General features: G+C 41.9%; 2 protein-coding genes and 2 non-coding genes across 7 annotated transcripts in view; 2 read left to right on the forward strand and 2 right to left on the reverse strand.

The window, feature by feature from the left end:
• Positions 1–6,264, forward strand: part of MATN2 (matrilin 2) — a 175,910-nt gene extending 169,646 nt beyond the window's left edge. For 2 of the 4 annotated variants that reach the window (XM_030937687.1, XM_030937689.1), the window contains 5 exons: positions 478–630; positions 2,279–2,350; positions 3,121–3,198; positions 3,586–3,684; positions 5,707–6,264. In XM_030937687.1, the coding sequence (XP_030793547.1) occupies positions 478–630; positions 2,279–2,350; positions 3,121–3,198; positions 3,586–3,684; positions 5,707–5,762 (458 nt within the window). In that variant the 3' untranslated portion in view covers positions 5,763–6,264. Of the gene's footprint in view, positions 1–477; positions 631–2,278; positions 2,351–3,063; positions 3,199–3,585; positions 3,685–5,706 lie in introns of all 4 variants that reach the window. The other 2 variants (XM_030937686.1, XM_030937688.1) reach the window with 1 other exon arrangement.
• A 6,455-nt stretch (positions 6,265–12,719) lies between these two features.
• On the reverse strand, positions 12,720–16,447 carry RPL30 (ribosomal protein L30). Its single transcript, XM_010385627.2, has 5 exons — positions 16,347–16,447; positions 16,185–16,237; positions 15,782–15,927; positions 13,612–13,742; positions 12,720–12,818 (listed from the first exon to the last, which is right to left on the reverse strand). Exons 2-5 carry the CDS (start codon positions 16,203–16,205, stop codon positions 12,769–12,771), a joined length of 348 nt encoding a protein of 115 aa, XP_010383929.1. The 5' UTR covers positions 16,206–16,237; positions 16,347–16,447; the 3' UTR covers positions 12,720–12,768.
• Positions 13,045–13,176, reverse strand: LOC115899797. The gene has a single exon (XR_004059401.1). It is a non-coding gene; the product is annotated as a small nucleolar RNA SNORA72 (small nucleolar RNA).
• A 2,858-nt stretch (positions 16,448–19,305) lies between the features above and the next one.
• Positions 19,306–19,412, forward strand: LOC115899783. Its single transcript, XR_004059388.1, has one exon. It is a non-coding gene; the product is annotated as a U6 spliceosomal RNA (small nuclear RNA).
• Positions 19,413–20,854: the final 1,442 nt, after the last annotated feature.

Genomic DNA, 20,854 nt, shown 5'->3' on the forward strand with positions numbered 1-20,854 from the left:
CATCTTAAGAGAAGTGGGCAAAAAGCAGCTTCACTTGGCCTCAGGTCACTTACATTTCCTATCCTGTAGCTTTGAGTAGAAACTAGGTTATTAGGTCATAAATTGACTTGATTCTTAGAATTCTTCCAGAATAGATTCCCATTTAGCAAGCCATAAAATAGTGCTAATTTCTGTGAATCCAGAAGGCTAATTCAGAGGGAAGTTGCAGATTAGTTAAACAGCCCAGCCCAGAGCTGAGAAACAGGTTAGTAGTTTAGTTCCCCAGCATCTCCCAGATGCCTCACTTCTCTCTTGGATCCCTCCCTTTCGCTCATAGGACAAAAATTAAAATGGTAGAAAAATAAAAAGGAAGGTTGGCATGGACCTTTCAAATCACACCACTTAACATCTAACTGGCTTTGGGTGCAGTACACACAACTTCCAGACCCTGGGAACACAACTCTAACTACCTTCCTCTTAATTTTTCCTGCACCCTAGGTATCACTATGTATGCTGTTGGGGTAGGAAAAGCCATTGAGGAGGAACTACAAGAGATTGCCTCTGAGCCAACAGACAAGCATCTCTTCTATGCTGAAGACTTCAGCACAATGGATGAGATAAGTGAAAAACTCAAGAAAGGCATCTGTGAAGGTACTATAGCTTATGCAGAAGACCTTAGCAAACAGGGCAGCATGAACTCTTTTTTTTTTTTTTTTTTTTTTTGAGATGGAGTCTCACTCTGTCACCCAAGCTGGAGTGCAGTGGCACAATCTCAGCTCACTACAACCTCCACCTCCTGGGTTTAAGTGATTCTCATGCTTCAGCCTCCTGAGAAGCTGGGATTACAGGCACCCACCACCACACCCAGCTAATTTTTGTATTTTTAGTAGAGATGAGGTTTCACCATGTTGGCCAGGCTGGTCTCGAACTCCTGACCTCAAGTGGTCCACCCACCACAACCTCCCAAAGTGCTGGGATTACGAGCGTGAGCCACCGTGTCCAGCCAATACGAACCCTTTATTGATAAATTCTCAACCAAAAAAAGTGTCTCCTTCATGGGCAGGACCAGCAATGCCTAGAAACAGTACAAAAAGAAGGGCTGGGCACCATGGCTCCCACCTGTAACCCAAGCATTTTGGGAGGCTGCGGTGGGAGGACTGCTTGAGTCCAGGAGTTCAAGACCAGTTTGGGCAACAAAATTAAAACCCTTTGGGAAACAAAGTCTCTGAAAAAAAATTTTTTTAATTAGCTAGGCATGATGGCACATACCTGTAGTCTCAGCTACTTGGAGACTGAGGAGGGAGGATCGTGTGCGCCCTGGAGGTCATGGCTTCAGTGAGCCATGATTGCACCACTGCACTCCAACCTGGGTGACAAAGCAAGACCCTGTCAAAAAAAAAAAAAAAAAAAAAAAAGTTGTGGGGAACAGGGGAGGTGGGAAAGAAAAAAGTAATAGCTACCATTGTTTGAGCCCTTGCTCTGTGCCAAGCAATGGTAGTAAGTGTTTTGACATACCAGCATGCTTCATCCTTACAAACACCCTAGAGAAATGATCATTTAACTAAAAATCAATTATTATATAAATCAGGAGAGCTGAGGTGCAATTTCAGAACATACCTATAATTGAAGTGGAAAGGGACGTAGTTCTTCCAAGCCCACTGTTAAAATTAATGCCTTTCTGCATGGACTATTTGTTTACAGAATATTAGACTGCCCTTTAGATTTTTGTTATGCATGCTTTTCTCCAGTTTACTAAGTGTGCCAGATATGCTTACGGATAGCAGTTCTGCCCATTTTTCCTTGTATTCATGTCCCCGGTTCAGCAGTTAGATCCAGTCTAAGTGCTGTGTCTTACCCTCTAGGGAAAGAACTCTTGAGATGAGGGGTAACAGGGAGGGAAGGCCTTTCAGATCTCTGTGAGTAGAGAATGTTTTGCCTCTTGATTGTTTCATTCAAGTTGAAATGCCTCAAGTGGAGCTGCTGCCAGTGCAACTAAAATCCCTCAACAACTTCACCTTTTTTTCTGCCCTGCTTTCTAGACATGACATTTTTGGGAGCATTCTTAAGTAAGATGTACTTAAGGGGTCCAAGCTTCTCTTACGAGAGAGAATTGCCCTAGAGAGGTCATAGGTATCATGGTAACCAACTGCTTTTTTTAATCTTTGGTGTTACCAAACAAAACCAAAAGACCTTAGGTTATGGCAGGTAGGTAAGGAGGTGGTCTGGGACCAGCTTCCTGAAGCACACACACATGCCTGTGGACAACCGTCACTCCTTTTGGTCATCTTTTTCTGCTCAGCTCTAGAAGACTCTGATGGAAGACAGGACTCTCCAGCAGGGGAACTGCCAAAAAGGGTCCAACAGCCAACAGGTACAGTTTTTAAGGCAGTGTTTTTAGAAATGTTGGTGGGTGCTTCTACCATGGTTTCCCTCCAGATAACAGTTGTAAAGAAGTGAATGTAAGTATGTTCAAATTATGATAATCAAGGACCTTTTTTCCCTCAAAAAGCTAGTTAACTTTTACTCTTACATTAAGCCATATTTGGTAACTAGCATCGTTTCAGGTGACAGTGTTTTTTGTTGTTGTTGTTTTGAGACAGAGTTTCATTCTGTTGCCCAGGCTGGAGTGCAGTGGTACAATTTTGGCTCACTGCAACCTCCACCTCCTGGGCTCAAGTGATTCTCCTGCCCCAGCCTCCCAAGTAGCTGGGATTACAGGCGCCTGCCACCATGCCTGGCTAGTTTTGTATTTTTAGTAGAGAACAGGGTTTTACCATGTTGGCTAGGCTGGTCTTGAACTCCTCACCTCAAGTGATCCACCCACTTTGGCCTCCCAAAGTGCTGGGATTACAGGCATGAGCCACTGCGCCCAGCTGTTTTTGGTTTTTTGCTGTTTTTTTGTTTGTTTGTTTTTTTAATAACGATGTTTACTCCACTGAAGGTAACAGTCATTTTGCTTCAGTATGTCCCAAAGTAAAGCTCTGCACCAAGTGCTAGGAATACCAAGTACCTTACTCTGCTGATGGCTGTTTTATAACCAAAAGCGTTAAGCAGGTTTGATTGCAGTTTTCTTTCTCTTTACAGAATCTGAGCCAGTCACCATAAATATCCGAGACCTACTTTCCTGTTCTAATTTTGCAGTGCAACACAGATACCTGTTTGAAGAAGACAATCTTTTACGGTCTACACAAAAGCTTTCTCATTCAACAAAACCTTCAGGTAATTCCAAGTAAAATATTACTATAAGATAACTTAATTTCAGCCTTTCAGCTTGCCAACAACCTTAGCTTAGAAGGAAAGGAAAGAAGGAAGTAGGAAATGGTATAGAGGAAAAGAGAAGAAAGAACTTAAGTAAAATGAGAACTGAAACATAAACTAAAAGAAACTGGAGCAGTGTTCCTCACTAATCCACAGTAAGGGCCACTTCCAGTGTTGGAAGCATATACAGCGCTTTCCTGGTATTTACTTTACTGGATCTGGCTGCATGGAAAAAGTGGAACATGTCTTTCATTATGGTTTCCTCCATATGCTGATTCATTCCTACTATTATGTGTCTGGGAAGTCTGGTGGATTCTAGAGGTGAACATTTTCCATCTGCTTTCTCAGGAAGCCCTTTGGAAGAAAAACACGATCAATGCAAATGTGAAAACCTTATAATGTTCCAGAACCTTGCAAACGAAGAAGTAAGAAAATTAACACAGCGCTATATCCTTTTCTTGTATTATGCTTCTGTATGGAATGCAAAGAATATTATCAAAACTTCACACACACTCTATGTAGGTTTTATCAACTGAAGTCAATCCCATGAAGTCACGAAGAACAGTGAACTCCAGGAAAGGCTTTTTGCTTTAAAAAGCAGCCTGACAGGTGTTTGAGAGCCAAGGGCAAGCCAAGCTTAGCAGCAACAGTCAAGCACTTAGTTGCCATCGGCCCTTCTAGGGGGCTTAGCAAGAAGGCCCGTCGGTCAGCATACAAAGTAAGGAAAAGAGACTGACCTAACTCCCTCTCTGCTAGGAGGGTATGTAGGCCATGAATGAGGTCTGAAGTGCATCAAAGGTACAGCAAGTATAGGCAAAGAATGTTGTAGAATGAAGAGGTTTCAAACTCAGTCTAAACTCCAGACTTTTCCTTTAGCCCAAAGGAACACCACAGCCACATACGGATTCAGCGTGTGTAGTTTCTGGAGGACAGGGGTGGTTGTTTTTCTTTTTTTTTTTTTTTCCTTGGCAGCAGAGATCTTCTCTTATCAGCACTCTAAAAAATGAAACATTCCACCAAGGGAACAGCAGGCTCCAGTGATTCATTAAAACAATATTACAAATGAAAGGAATGCTTGGTGATAATAAAGAAAAGAGGATTCGGTGCTTTTGCATATTGAACACCCTGCCAAGTGCTCTAAACTTAAAATTACAGTAAGCGTACTAAAGCTGTCTGATATCTCAAGTGCATCAACTAGTCTATAGGGAAATGGCTTAATTCTGATCTATCTCTGTGCCAATGGGCTTATGTAATAAGGAACAACAGCATAGAGCAATTCCATTTCTGAAAGTTGGAAATATGCTCCCTAAAGTAAAATGAAATAATCTTCCTGAGAGTGGTTAATATACATTGACGAATCTGGGCTCTCATTCTGCCCTCAAGTGGGCAGATAGAGGGTATTGAGGAGCTTACAGGGTAGACCAATACCTATTCTAATGCCCTTTTCCTCTCACTTGCCTGTCCCACCCCAAAGTTCTACTCACAAGAGACTAAAGAAGGTATATTTTTACATAGGTCAGAATTCCTCAAAACGGTGGCCTTATGTGGCATCATGGTGAAAACTCCCTATCTCCCTTTGCTTCTGGCTTCGTATCTTACTTTGCAAGGCTGAATTCTTTCATTGTCTTCTCTTCACCACATTCTCAACATTATCAATTCTGGCTCCTAGCAGTGTGCTATGGCAAACTAATTTATAAGCATTAAGGGTGGAAGTGGAATTACAATTAAAAAAAAAAAAAAAAGACTGCAGCTGGGTGCTGTGGCTCACACCTGTATGTAATCCTAGCACTCTGGGAGGCCAAGATGGTCTTGCTTGAGCTCAGGAGTTCGAGATCAGCCTGGGCAACATAGGGAGGCCTTGTTTCTAAAAAATAATAAATAAAATAAATAAGGCTGGGTGCAGTGGCTCACGCCTGTAATCCCAGCACTTTGGGAGGCCAAGGCAGGCAGATCACCTGAGGTGGGGAGTTCGAGACTAGCCTGGCCAATGTGGAGAAACCCTGTCTCTACTAAAAAGACAACAAAATTAGCTGGGCGTGGTGGCGCATGCCTGTAATCCCAGCTACTCGGGAGGCTGAGGCAGGAGAATCACTTGAATCCAGGAGGCGGAGGTTGCAGTGAGCCAAGATCACACCATTGCACTCTAGCCTGGGCAACAAGAGCAAGACTGTGTCTCAAAAAAAGAGAAAATAAATAAATAAATAAATAAAATTAAAATTAAAAAGACAAATTCACACTGAGCTATCTGGCTTTGATGATGTTTAAAAAAAAAAACCCAAAATATTTGTCTTAACAGAAATGTTAAATGAGTTTACAAGTCAGGGTTTTAAAATACTCAACAGAAATGGGGGGGAAAAAAACCAAAACCTTTTCTATTTCAGAAGCCAAAATTTTACATGGATAAATCAAGTTATAATTAAATGTAAATAAAAATAGACAATTCTTCATCTTCCTTAATTTGAGATTTACTAGAAGAAATGACACAGAGAATGGAAGCCCTGGAAAATCGCCTGAGATACAGATGAAGATTAGAAATCACGACACGTTTGTAGTCATTTTATCAAGGATTACAATGAAAGCAGTGCAGAGCCCCAAAGCGCAGGCTATTGTTAAATCAATCATGTTGTGAAGTGAAACAATCAGTACTGAGAAAGCTGGTTTGCCATAGAACAAAGACAAGAAGTAGACACTACCTTGTATAAATTTATCTAGGAAAAAAATCCTTCAGAATTCTAAGATGAATTTACCAGGTGAGAATGAATAAGCTATGCAAGGCATTTTGTAATATACTGTGGACACAACTTGCTTCTGCCTCGTCCTGCCTTAGTGTTGCAATCTCATTTGACTATACGATAAAGTTTGCACAGTCTTACTTCTGTAGAACACTGGCCATAGGAAATGCTGTTTTTTTGTATTGGACTTTACCCTTGATATATGTATATGGATGTATGCATAAAATCATACGACATGTACTTGTGGAACAAGTTGGATTTTTTATACAATATTAAAATTCACCACTTCAGAGAATGGTATTCAGTGCAAAATTCTTAGTTTAACTTTAAATGGAAGATATCTATATATGTGAAATGGCCAACATGCCTATGAAAAAAATGCTGAATCTCATTAGTAATCAGGAAAATGCAGGTTAAAACAATACCATTTTTCACCCATCAGCTTAGCAAAAATGAGGATTTTTTTAAACAAGTGTTGGTAAGGATGTGGAAATGTGAGGCTCTTCTAAGAATGTAAATGGAGCCGGGCGCGGTGGCTCAAGCCTGTAATCCAGCACTTTGGGAGGCCGAGACGGGCAGATCGCGAGGTCAGGAGATGGAGACCATCCTGGCTAACCCGGTGAAATCCCGTCTCTACTAAAAAATACAAAAAACTAGCCGGGCGAGGTGGTGGGCGCCTGTAGTCCCAGCTACTCGGGAGGCTGAGGCAGGAGAATGGCGTAAACCCGGGAGGCGGAGCTTGCAGTGAGCTGAGATCCGGCCACTGCACTCCATCCAGCCTGGGCGACAGAGTGAGACTCCAAAAAATAAAAAATAAAAAAGAATGTAAATGGCACTCTTTGTAGAGTAAGTCTTTGACATCTCATAAAACTGAAAATGCACACAACCCTGTAAATCTAGCAACTGCACTCAGTTATCTAACTAGATTTCAGCACATACATACAAAGAGACCCGCATAAGAATGTCACTAGACTCTGTAAAAGCAAAAAACAAGGAACAACTTAAACATCATCAGAAGGGAAACTGATAAACTCTGGTGTATTCCATACCACAGAAATACAACACCACATGTACAGATATGTGCTACATCTACACAAATACATGGTCAAACTCAAAACAAAGATGACTTTTAAAAGAATGACAAAATATTTAGCATACCATTCCTGAAAATTAAAAAAACAAAATCAAAAATGTCACTAGTTGTTCAAAGATATGTAAATATATATATGTAAGTATAGGAAATATTCTAAAAGGATATACCTAAATTGAGAAAATAGGGAAGTGAGAATAGGGCCAAAGACTTCAACTTTATCAACTCAAGAAGGAACTTATAGCAAGAAACACCCTAAGTGGGAGCTTCAATAAGAAACAAAGATAGCCAAAATGACATCCTTTCCACGGAAGTCACTGTATTTTAGAGTCCAAATGATGCTTTACAAACAAGACATGTTGAATAAGCTTATGTTTACATATTTAAAGACAAGTATTTCCATTAGAATGTCCTCTTAAGGGACAGTGCAGGAGAATTGGAAGACCATCTCCTAGGCCTTGACTTTATCTGAAAATCATGATTCTTTCTGGGTATAGAAGTTTTGATTCAAAGTATTAAACCTTTAGTTTATATTACATTTGAGTAATCCATTTGACCCTGAAAACACAAGTTTTCATTAGGAAGTAGTACTGGTCTGGGTTGACATTACTTTTGAGGTAGTCATGCATCACTTAATGATGGGATACGATCTGAGAAATGTCATGTTAGGTCATTTCATCATTGTGTGAACATCAGAGTGCACTTAGAAAAACCTAGATGGGGCTGGGCACGGTGGCTCACACCTGTAATCCCAGCACTTTGGGAGACTGAGGTGGGTGGATCACGAGGTCAGGAGATTGAGACCATCCTGGCTAACACAGTGAAACTCTGTCTCTACCAAAGATACAAAAAGTTAGCTGGGCGTGATAGCAGGCGCCTATAGTCCCAGTTACTCAGGAGGCTGAGCTTGCAGTGAGCCAAGATCGGGCCACTGCACTCCAGCCTGTGGGACAGAGCAAGACTCCGTGTCAAAAAGAAAAACAACAAACAAACAAAAGAAAAACCTAGATGGGTATCCCACTACACACCTAGGCTATGTTATATACCCTATTGCCCCTAGACTACAAACCTGTACATGTTACTGAACACGGTAGGCAACTGTAAAACAATGGTGTTTTATCTAAACACAGAAAAGGAACTTTTCAGCCTTATTATAATCTTATGGGATCACTGTTGTATATGCAGTCCATCACTGGTGCATGACTGTTGTGTATGCAGTCATTATGTGGTGCATGACTATCAGTTCTGGCATTGCTGCCAAGGTGGCTCAATTCTACTTTACTCTCTGTTGTGTTCAGGCTCCACCTAGTGGCTCAAAAGACTGCCTCCTCCTTTTCAGCAATTAAATACCTTTGAACCTAACATTTTATCTCTCTGCCATGAGAATTTTTTTTTTTTTTAAGCTATTAAACACATTTCTCCTGGGGGAAGAAAAACCTCATGGCCAAAAAAGAAAAAAAAAAAAGCCTCCAACCAATGCATTAAAATCTACAGATTAATACAAGATATTTAACTTGAAGATTGTCTAAAATATGATTTCTCAATTTTCCTTGTTTTTGCCACTTGTACATCTCAGTGTAAGGGTTCTGCATTCCATTTTCATCACTTATTGGATTTAATCTGCAAAATAAGGCTAATAATAATATTGAGTGGTCAGAGGATTAAATGAGTTAACACACTATTTTGTAAGGTACCTAAAACTTTTATAACATTTATTTTTTGAGATGGAGTCTTGCTCTTTCACCTAGGCTAGAGTGCAGTGGCGTGACCTCGGCTCACTGCAACCTCCACCTCCCGGGTTCAAGCAGTTCTCCTGCCTCAGACTCCCAGTAGCTGGGATTACAGGGTGGGACTTCGCCATGTGGCCAGGCTGGTCTTGAACTCCTGACCTCAGGTGGTCAGCCTCAGCCTCCCAAAAGGCTGGGATGACAGGCATGAGCCAACACACCCGACCACATTATTTATTTTTAGAGACAGGGTCTTGCTCTGTCACCCAGGCTAGAGTGAAGTATCACCACGATAGCTCACTGTAACCTCAACCTTTTGGGCTCAAGCAATCCTGCCTCAGGCACCTGAGTAGCTGGCACCACAGGCCTGTACCACCACAATGGGCTAATGTTTTTAACTTTTTTGCAGAGAACGGATCTCATTACATCGCCCAGGCTCGTCTCAAACTCCTGGCCTTAAGAGATCCTCCTGCCTCAGCCCCCCTAAGTGCTGAGTTTACAGGCGTAAGCCACAGTGCTGGGCCCTAAAACATTTTTTTTTTTTTTTTTTTGAGACAGAGTCTCGCTCTGTTGCCCAGGCTGGAGTGCAGTGGCGCGATCTCGGCGAACTTCAAGCTCCGCCTCCCGGGTTCACACCATTCTCCTGCCTCAGCCTCCTGAGTAGCTGGGACTACAGGCGCCCGCCACCGCGCCCGGCTAATTTTTTTTTTTTTTGTATTTTTAGTAGAGACGGGGTTTCACCGTGGTCTCAATCTCCTGACCTTGTGATCCGCCCGCCTCGGCCTCCCAAAGTGCTGGGATTACAGGCGTGAGCCACCGCGCCCGGCCCCTAAAACATTTTAAATGTTCAGTATTAACTGTTATATTTTTACTCTTTAGCAGCCAAGAGTCTTGGACACAAAGATGGTGCTAGAGCTAAGTGTATGTTGAGTGAATGAAAGGACAGAATAAATTCCTTGCTGACCTGAGGAAAGTAATCTGGCAGATTCCCACCCCTAAACCATCTTTTGAAGCAAACAGGCAGTAGTAAATTAAATAATGGTAAATGCTAAGAAATTTAAGAACTACTATTAACAAACTTCTGAAACAGCACAAGTGTATCAATAAGAGAATGAAGTAAATGTTTAAGCCCTAGTAGTCACTATCCACTCTAATTTTTGATAAGTGACACAAAGTTGAATACCTTGAGTCCCTGTCCTGCAGAATCTTAGTCAGAGAGAGGTAATCAATGCCATAAAAAAAGGTTCTAAGGTAACTCAGAAGCACCTGTTTTAGACTGGGTGCTAGGCTGACCCTCAGAACAAGCACAGGTAGGCCCAGAAAAGGGAGGAATGGGGGAAGGAAACCAGATTCCACTGCAGGTGAAGGGAGTAGCAAGTCTAAGTAGTTGGTAGGTGGAAGACAGGGGATGGAAAACTTTTCCATGACACAGATGATTATCTTTCAGATAACCCAACTATTAATAGTTGTATTCATAATCAGCCTAAAATTTGGTTTCTTCTCTACATTCCTTCTGCTCCTGCCACCATCCCATACCAACTGCAATTCTTAACACATTCTACAATATCCAACCTCTTCTTTCAGATTTCTATTTCCATATCTAAGAGTTCAGTAGAGGTATGGAGTAAATCCAATTGGCTGGAATTTCCTACAATCCTCTGAATATTAGAGCTACCCAAACACACTGCTTTCATTATAATCAGAAAAGAAAACTGAAATGTCACCTTACACTTTCCCAGATCTTCCTGGTGTCACTTTCTCTCTGACAGCAGTTTAAGAGCACTTAATCAAAGGTAGGCCAGAATGAATGAGGAATGTTTCCTATCTACTAGCTTTAAAATTCTTGTCTCTCTCAACTTTCTTGCTGAAAGAGAGAATAGTTGTGACTGCACAAAAAGAACGTGTAATGAAAAGGCAAAAACCAAATGATCTTATAGCATATCATCAACTAAATAGAAGGCCCTAGAAATCATACATTTTCTAAAAAACCATCATTCCAAAATGCCTGCAGCCAGAAAACTACAACAGACACCACACAAAGAAAGGGTACACCAACATTCTGCAATATTGTAGTCTTCAGGTCACCACCCTTTGAGAAATTAAATTCGAGCTAGTCAACCTGAAGGAAAAACTAACCCAAATAGTGTGAAAAGTCAACTTATGGGAAAAACTGACCAAGTAGATAATAAGCACACAAACTACCTTAACCACGAGACTGAAACATTTTGAACTATGAAAACACACTATTAAAGACCAGTAGTCAGACCAAGCAATTCTTATCAAAGATTCAAATATTTTATATCACTTTGGCCACACCGGTCTCTGGATATGTAAACATGAACACCTTAGAACACTTAAAATCTTTCATATATTCAGTGATCTTAACCAGGAGAGAAGCTAGTTTAAAAATGTGGTGACATTTGGGGGTGATTACAATGACATCGAAGGAAAACCAAGAATGAAAAATACCTGCAGAATCCACAGCCCTCCACGACAAAGAATTGTCCCATTACACAATGTCAGTAGTGCTCCCAAATTGAGAAATACTGAGTAAATGAACTGGTAAAACTACTAAAAACCAGACTCTCCAAAGTATTAATATATCCACAACCTCAGATTAACTTCGGACACAAACTAAAATCATGAGCTATTCCCTTGAAAAAAACCAAACTCCTAACCCCCACCTATCAAATTGGGAACATGACCCACCCAGGGCTGTTACACAGCTATTAAGAGCTGGGGTCCTCTGACTCCAAGTGCAGTAAATGCTTGATTCTCTGCATACTATTTAGAAGGCATCCTCATTTACTGTCTCACTCATCTACCATCAACAATTGCCTGAAAGAGGGGAGAAAAGAAGGAGCAAGGAGATTGAATCTAAAATCCAAGACATTGTCTTTTCTGACACTTCTGTGGCCTCCCTCCCTCAAAGCCCAGCTGACTACATAGGGCATACGTTACTAGCACCATTCAACTCTGTAAATTAATATCTAACTAAATCATTATTTCCCCTCAAATTAATTCCTTTGAATGTTCCAAAGGATATTAACATATGAAGGATTCCCTGGGACATACTCTTGGGGGATGCAGTATAGTTTCCAAAAATGTGAATACTTAACGTACTTCACAGTGTATCTTTTAGGAGTATATGATATAAAACATACTCGGGCAAACATGGACTTAACTACTGATTATCTGGGATTACTCAGAAATTGTCCAAGTGCACCAACTACTTACCTTAGGAAAGATTATTCATTAAAGTAAAACTTTTCTTGACCTATGACAGCATTTTGGATGGGGAAACATTTCAGTTAATCTTTTTTAGCTACTCAGATTTGGTAAATTGCCAATTCTGGCTAAATTCCGGGCATTTAACTTGTTGCCTCCTAAACACACTCAAATATAAAATGCAAACAATGTCCTGAGAATGGTATTACAAAACTTGAGCATCCTAAAAATCTAGTACTAGAAAGGAACCCAGTGCCCTCCCTTTACAAAAACTGGGCTGGGATCAGTGGCTCATGCCTGTAATCCCAGCACTTTGGGAGGCCAAGGCGGGGGATCACGAGGTCAGGAGACCGTGACCATCCTGGCCAACATGGTGAAACTCAGTCTCTACTAAAAATACAAAAAAAAAAAAAAAAAAAAAAAAAATAGCCGGGCTTGGTGGCATGCACTTATAGTCCCGCTACTCAGGAGGCTGAGGCAGGAGAATCGCTTGAACCTGGGAAGCAGAGGCTGCAGTGAGCCGAGATTGCACCACTGCCTCCAAAAAGAAACAAACAACAGCAGCAACAAAAAAAACCCTGGAAAACAGAAATCAGGATGTGTAACTACTGAAAAGTCTTGCCACCACATCTGCCTCATCCTCTCTAATCCAACCTTCAGGAAATTGTATTGAAACAAAAATAGAGAAAAATACTGAAATAGATACAATATTTTTAAAACAAGCAAATTTTATTAAAGGAAAATTTTGCATGGTTTACTTTTCACCAGTCTGTTCTGGCATGCTTCTAATGATGTCAGAGTCACCTAAAAAATAAAAATACAGTAATTTTACAATTTATTTAACAGCAACTGGTACCATAAAATTTCTCTACCTTTGGTTATCCTTTCTGTAGACAATGGTCTGCAAATTAACACTGATTTTTTGCAAAAGTTATCACATTACCTGTACTGTCATTTTTAAGGTTGATCAAAGATAACCCAGAATCATAGCCATTATATGATCACACAGAACGATCATATAATAAAATTGGTTTATCACCAGCATTTATAAAACCAGACCTAGGGAAAGAACTAGGTCTGGGGACACATGCATGGTCTTAATATAGCGAATGTTTAGCCTGTCCTGACTATTACAAAATCAGAACAGCGAGAATATTCGCAGTATTCTATGAATCAAAGATCCACAATTGGAAACAAAATGATGTAGATTTTTTGGCACTTTTTTTTTTCCCCTCAAGCTAATTTTACATATCTATTCTCAGGAAGCAAGAATTACTTTCTTGTTTTGCCAGATTATTCTCCCCTTATAATTTCACCTTTTACCAAATCTCTAAGTTATTATCTCATAGGTACTTCATCAAATGAAATTCATTATCTGACAGTAAAAATTTTAATTTATAATAAAGCCAAATTATAACGTGTTGACATTCATAACCAATTCGCTACAAAATACAACTACAGGATTTGCCTTGCTATATCCATATTCTATCTGAATTTAGGAACCAAAGACATTTGCGTAGTAAGAAATACTTGTCCAGACATTAGATAGGCCAAAAAAAAAAAAAAAAAAAAGACTTTACTGATTTAAAAAGCATACCTGGATCAATGATAGCCAGTGTGCACACTCTGTAGTATTTTCCGCATGCTGTGCCCAGTTCAATATTATTTCCACTGTAGTGATGGACACCAGTTTTAGCCAACATTGCATAGTACTCTATTTCAGATTTCCTTTGGGAACCAAAAAAAGGCAAATAAATAAATGCAATACCAAGTGACTGACAGACTAAATGTCACTACTTCTTTTACTAGTGTTAATGTTCTTAAGACCTTCAAAAAGTAACAAAATCACATACTACCCTTAAAAACATCATATTCATTATCCAATACAAACCAACATTTATATGTATCCTTTGCAAGTGAAGGGGCAACCAGCAAATATCTACTCAACCCCTACCATGTTTAAGACAGTATTAATACTCACAGAAGATGGTAGGATGCAAATAAACAAAAGCAAAGCATTATTTGTGCAGTGGCACGATCTTGGCTCACTGCAACTTCCACCTCCCGGGTTCAAGTGATTCTCCTGCCTCAGCCTCTCAAGTAGCTGGGATCACAGGCATGCACCACCACACCCAGCTAATTTTTTATATTTTTGGAAGAGATGGGGTTTCACCATGCTGGCTAGGCTGCTCTCGAACTCCTGACCTCAAGGGATTCGCCCGCCTCGGCCTCCCAAAGTGCTGGAATTACAGGCATAAGCCACTGCATGCAGCCCTATTCTTTTTTTTTTTAATCTAATGAAACTGAGCCACAGAATAGTAAGTGGAGGATCCAGAATCCAAACCTTTAAAAAATAAGCCATTTCTATCACTATCCCCCATTGCCCAGAATTCTAGATGGGGAGTGACACCGTTTTAAAGTTAAAATTTCTGGCCTCATGCATGTAATCCCAGCACTTTGGGAGGCCGGATCATTTTGAAGTCAGGAATTCCAGACCAACCTGGCCAACATGGTGAAACCCTGTCTCTACCAAAAATACAAAATTTCAGCGTCAATTTAGTAGACACTAATGGTTTTAGGAATCGGAAAGGAGTCATATACTATCTTGCCACTCAATTATGTAGATCCACATACCAGCAATAGTGCTACAATGTACTAGTTAAAGAAGCACCTCAAGCTGGTAGCTCACGCCTGAAATCTCAGCAGTTATGACAGGCCGAGGTGGGTGGATCACCTAAGGTCACGAGTTCCAGACCAGCCTGGCCAACATGGCGAAACCCCATCTCTACTAAAAATACAAAAATTAGCCAGGCATGGTGGCGGGTGTCTGTAATCGCAGCTACTCAGGAGGCTGAGGCAGGTGAATTGCTTGAACCTGGGAGGAGGAGGTTGCAGTGAGCTTAGATTGTGCCACTGCACTCCAGTCTGGGTGACAAGAACAAAACTCTGGCTCAAAAAAAAAGCACCCTGAGCCCCATCCCAAATTCAATGAAATCAGAACTTGCATTTTGACATTACCCATGCGACTCCTTTGCACAGTGATGTTTCAGAAGCACTACTACAGCAGACAGGCTTTAAAGTTTCAAAGAATGGTTAGGGAAAAGCCCAACCCATGGGACGAGATGGAAAGGGCCCTCCAAGCTTTGACAATAACTAGACACCCTATATAAAACGCTGTAAGCAGCTTATGCATTACCACAGAAAATTTGGTCACATGGCTTATATTCTGCAAGGTCCAAGTTTCTTTAGCTTATTTACAACACTCCCTAAGTTCAATTTCACAACAGTGAGTTAAGCATAAACCTTGACTCAGAACTGATTTAGTGGGCTAAACTAGGTGATTCTATGATAGCCTGCAACTCCATGGCCCAGCCTCAACTTTTGTTACCTAGTTTTTTGACAATAAAACAAGTTCACACAATGAAGCATCATTAAACACCTCAAAGCTAAAAGAACCAAAAAAGCAGGACACAAAATACATGGAAAAAACAAATAATGTGTCTGTGCTTCCATCAAACCCCAATGTCCTGTTTTCACTCCTCCTGCCACACACACATTTCTCCCCTAGAAATAAGCTCACAGAAGGGGAGCACATGATTTGGGGGTGGGTGGGGGAGACGGCAACGAAGGGCCAAACACCACAATCGCTACCATAATTATCCTGCAAGTGTTCGAGTTCATGGTACTCAGATTACAAGTTTACACTCCTGTATATTCGTTCACGATGAATTCGCGGTAGGCGACGCCCGTTCAGGTTCTTCGATTACCTCAAAGCTGGGCAGTTGTTAGCAAGAATGACCAATTTCGCTTTGCCTTGTCTGATCATCTTCAGAGTCTGCTTGTACCCCAGGACGTACTTCCCACTTTTCATAACGAGTTGGAGCCTAGAGTTGATCGACTCCAGCGACTTTTTCTACAAAGCAAACATTAAACACGGACCTAAGGGCCTCATTTGCAACCACCTCAAAACTGGACCCAGCTTTTTGAAGCCAAGCCTCTTAACTTCCGAAGTCGAGGACCCCAAGTCATTGAGAGGGCCACTGGGATTTCCTCTGGGGCCCTCCAAATGCCAGCAGGCATGCTGTCACCCCAGTGGGCTCACATCTGCCCGCCCCAGCCGAGACATCTCTCCACGTGAATCGGCTTCCGGGCCTGGCCGGCCTCACTCACCGTCTTCTTTGCGGCCACCATCTTCCTGCCTCAGGTGCGGGACGGCCCCCAAGCTAGAAGAGACAAGAGGACAGGACAGGAAGTTTAGGATCCGGAGTTCCAAATGGCAACCCGCAAAGCTCCCCGCGCTGCCTAAACCTTGGTCAGCAGGAGCCCACTCACCAAGACCAGCCGCTAAGATGGCCGGGGAGGGAGAAAGGAAGGAGTTCCCACAATGCAAAGCTCTTCACGGCAGAGCTGGAATTGCAGGACCGGAAGCGGAAACAGATCGCAAGCAGAAGGGGCGGAACAAAGAGCGGAGGGCCGCTGCGGGTTGCTATTGGTACCGCTAGCTAGAAAGGCTGCGGGGCCAGTACGCGGCGTCTCATACCTTTAATCCCACCACTTTCGGAGGTCGAGGCGGGAGGATCTGTTGCGTCCAGCTCAAGGCCAGCCTGGGCAACATAGTGAGACCACCCCCGTCTCTACAAAATAATAATAAATAAATTAGCCGGGCGTGGTGGCGCGCTTCTGTAGTCCCAGTTACTCCTAGCTCCGCCGGAGGCTGAGGCGGGAGGATCGCTTGAGCTCTGTAGGTCGAGGCTGCAGTGAGCCGTGATCGCGCCACTGCACTCGGCCGGGGCGACAGAGTGAGACTGTCTCAAAGAAGGGAAAAAAAGAATGGCGGCGGGGGTGTTTCCTTTCCCCCTCTGCGGGCCTTTAAGCTTCTCGGCGTTGTGTTGCTTTTCGGCTTGGAGCTGAGGTCTAACGAATCGAGGAGCTTAGAACCCGGAGGGAGCTGGAACTGAAGGTGAGGTGGGAGGGTCGATGAGAAGAGGCTGCGGCGGCTGCGACCACGGTCTTAATGCGGCTGAATTCACCTTTTCCCTGAGGCGCGACTCTTGGAGAGCCTTGTGGATGACTCCGCTGCGCCGCAGCCCCCGCATTTACTCTCCGCTTGGTAGAAGCAGCAGTGCCCTCACCCCTCCGGTCACCCAAGTTACCTGTCCCCTTCCCCTGGAGAGCTGTGGCGCCCTGCGCGAGTTTCCCAAAATTCGCCTTTTGTGTCTGTTAGCGTGAACTGGTGAGCCGAGTTTGCACTGAGAGCGCGAAAAACAGGTCTAATTTTTAAAAAGTATTTCTGCTGTTAACGTTGGATTTTGGTATAGATGTCCAGAGACAGACCACTGAAAATATTAGGCGCTGAGAATCCCCACCTAATCAATCAGACCAGTGGGTAAGCTACGTGAGGGAAACCTCTTCCCTTCCTAAATTAAGCCTCACCAAAAAACGCGTGCTGTACCAGGAATCATTTACAGATATGTATTTAATACTCACAAAAGTCCCATGAGATAGTAACCCTTTTATTGTCCATTTTACATATCTAGGGCTGTTGTCAGAGCTAGGACCAGAGCCCAGGTAACTTAGGTCTCTTCACAAAGTTGATTCAGGCCGGATGCGGTGGCTCACACTTGTAATCCCAACACTTTGGAAGTCCGAGGTGAGCGGATCACCTGTCAGGAGTTGGAGACCAGTCTGGCCAACATGGTGAAACCCCGTCTCTACTAAAAATACAAAAATTAGCCAGGTGTGGTGGCTTGTGCCTGCAATCGCCACTACCTCAGGAGGCTGAAGCAGGAGAATCGCTTGAACCTGGGAGGCAAAGGTAGCAGTAAGCTGAGATCGGGCCACTGCACTCACTGCCTGGGTGACAAAGCGAGACTCCGTCTCAAAAAAAAGTAAAAAGGCCGGGCGGGTGGCTCACGCCTGTAATCCCAGCATTTTGGGAGGCCAAGGCGAGCGGATCACAAGGTCAAAAGATGGAGACCATCTTGGCCAACATGGTGAAACCCTTTCTCTACTAAAAATATAAAAATTAGCTGGGCTTGGTGGCGCGTGCCTGTAGTCCCAGCTACTTGGGAGGCTGAGGCGGGAGAATCACTTGAACCCAGGAGGTGGAGGTTGCAGTGAGCAGAGATCACGTCACTGCATTCCAGCCTGGTGACAGAGTGAGACTCCGTCTCAAAAAATAGCAATAATAATAAGAAATAAAAATAATGTTGATTCAAGTGTGTGCCCCTCTTTGATGAGAAATTAACCAAGTTGAATTAGATTATCATAGTACTTGCTTTAATATTTAGTCATAAATTACTTAACACTGCAAATCCAGATATTTGCCTTCCTCTATTACTCTAGTTCTATAAACAAACTCTTTTTGTTTTTTACTAATTTTAGAACTAACAGATAACTAGTTCTCTGACTTAAAGACACTGAGACCTGGAGAAGTTGTGGTGCTGCTACCTGATAGAGTAAAAGTTGAAACATCCCTCCCCCTTTTAATCCTGTGTTCTTTATTTTTTTTTCCTGGTCCACATTTCATTTGTGGTTGTCATCCTATTATAAAAACTGAATCCTCAAGAGCATTTTCCATTGCAATTCACTCCACGTACGATTTGGAAATATTTATAGTCTGCCACTGACATCAGACATTCAGATATGAATCTTTTTTTTCCATTATCATCAAACATTTTTCTTGATATGCAGAGAACTACACCTTACTTCAGTAGGCTAATAGTCATGTTGAGAAGGCAAGACCTATAAAGACAGTGAGTACAACTAACTGCCATGTGAAGTTGTCGTTACAGATGTTACATGTTCATTCCACAAACAGTATCATGTGCCATCACCTGTGTTGAGCCTGTGGTCATAAAAGATTCCTTCAGAAACCTTGCTGTCTATTGTCTGAAGGAAGGTATAAGCCAATAGCATAATGTGTTTATTTAACAAATATATATGATAAATTCTTCCTCACTCCAGGGAATAAGAATATACAAAGACATGCTGACTGTTCTTAAAGAGCCTACTATTTAGCTAGGCCTTAAAGGAGAGTAATATAGGAATAATTAGTTTTGTATAGACTTTCGTGTACTTTTCACAAACCTTAACTCATGGTTACAATAACCTCATAGGCATTATTATCCTTATGTTACAAGGGCTAAGATTAGAGAGAAAAGTTGTTAAATAATTTAGTAAAGGTTAGACAGGTCAGAGCTGAGATTTGAAGTCAAGCACTTTGCAGGATTAACTGAAATCAAGGAGGGGATGCATTCTAGTCAGAGAAGAGCAGAAGCAAAGCTAAAAGGTGCTCACTTCAGCAGCACGTATACTAAAAATTAGAACGATGCAGAGAAGTTAGCATGACCCCTGTACAGCAATGACACACAAATTTGTGGGGAAAAAAAAAAAAAGCTAAAAGGAGACAAGCAAGAGTGGTTAGTACAATTTGGCTGGAATATAGCATTCATGAGAAGGAAGGAGAAAAAAAGAATACAAAAGAAAAGTGGAATATTAAAGCTTTAAATGTTACAATTGTAAGTTTGCTTTAGAGTGGAATTATAAGAAATCATTTTACGCTCAAATTTTACTTCCTTTTCTAAGCTTTTCCCAGAAATTTATTTAAATCCCTGGAGATTCCTTGTCCATTACTGAATCGCCTTTGGGAGAATGAATTCTGAATGGAAGAGGCGTGTTGATCAGTGATGCCATTGGGACCTGAAAACAGTGAAGGCTCTAAAATTCAATAGCCACCAGGAAAATCAAAGTTAGATATAAAATATTAAATTATTTCTAGAGATGGGATCTCACTATGTTGCCCAGGCTGGTTTTGAACTCCTGACCCCAAGTGAACCTCCTGCTTCAACCTCCTAAAGTACTTGGGTTATAGGTGTGAGCTGTTGTGCCAAAGTTTTTATTTATTAATTTAGGAGAGAGGAGATGGAAGGATAGCAGAGAAAGGAGCACAAAGCTTTTTTTTTTTTTTTCTTGAAGGACAGATTGACAGTGTGTCAAAACAGAATGAACATACCTATATAAGCATTTCGTATGAAGATAAACAAGATGACAGTGGCTTCCTCAGGAAAATGGGATTGGAGGTTGGAAGGAGGTAGAGAAGTACTTTTTATTAAAATTCCCTTCTGTGCTATTTGAGTCTTTTGGCCCAGTGATTCAACTTTTAGGAATTTATCCTGCAGAAACAGTCACAGAGTTGCTTAAAGATATGGGAACAAGAGTATTTATTTCAGCTTTATTTATTTGTTTTTTGAGACCAAATCTCCCTCTGTTGCCCAGGCTGGAGTGCTGTGGCGTGATCTCGGCTCACTGCAACCTCCGCTTCCCGAGTTCAAGCGATTCTCCTGCCCAGCTAATTTTTGTATTTTTAGTAGAAACACAGGTTTCGCCATGTTGGCCAGGCTGGTCTTGAACTCCTGGGCCCAAGCAATCCACCTGCCTCGGCCTCCCAAACTGCTGGGATTACAGGCTTGAGCCACCATGCCTGAGCAGCATTATTTATAACAGCAAAAAATTAGAAACATCAAATGCTCATCCTTCTTAAACAATATACAGTCATGCATGGCATAACGTTTTGGTCAATCATGGACCACATACACAACAGTGGTCCCATAAGATTATAGTACATTCTTTTTACTGTACGTCTTCTGTGTTTAGATACACAAATGCCACTGTGTTACTGTTGTCTACAGATACAGTAGCACGCTGTACAGATTTGTAGCCTAGGAGCAACAGGCTACACCATATAGCCTAGGTGTGTAGTAGGCTGTACCATCTAGGTTTGTGCAAGTTCACTCTGATGTTCCAACAACAATGAAATCGCCTAACGATGTAGTTTTCAG

Source organism: Rhinopithecus roxellana, chromosome 9 (assembly GCF_007565055.1).
Source record: "Rhinopithecus roxellana isolate Shanxi Qingling chromosome 9, ASM756505v1, whole genome shotgun sequence".
In the NCBI taxonomy this organism is placed as follows: Eukaryota; Metazoa; Chordata; class Mammalia; order Primates; family Cercopithecidae; genus Rhinopithecus; species Rhinopithecus roxellana.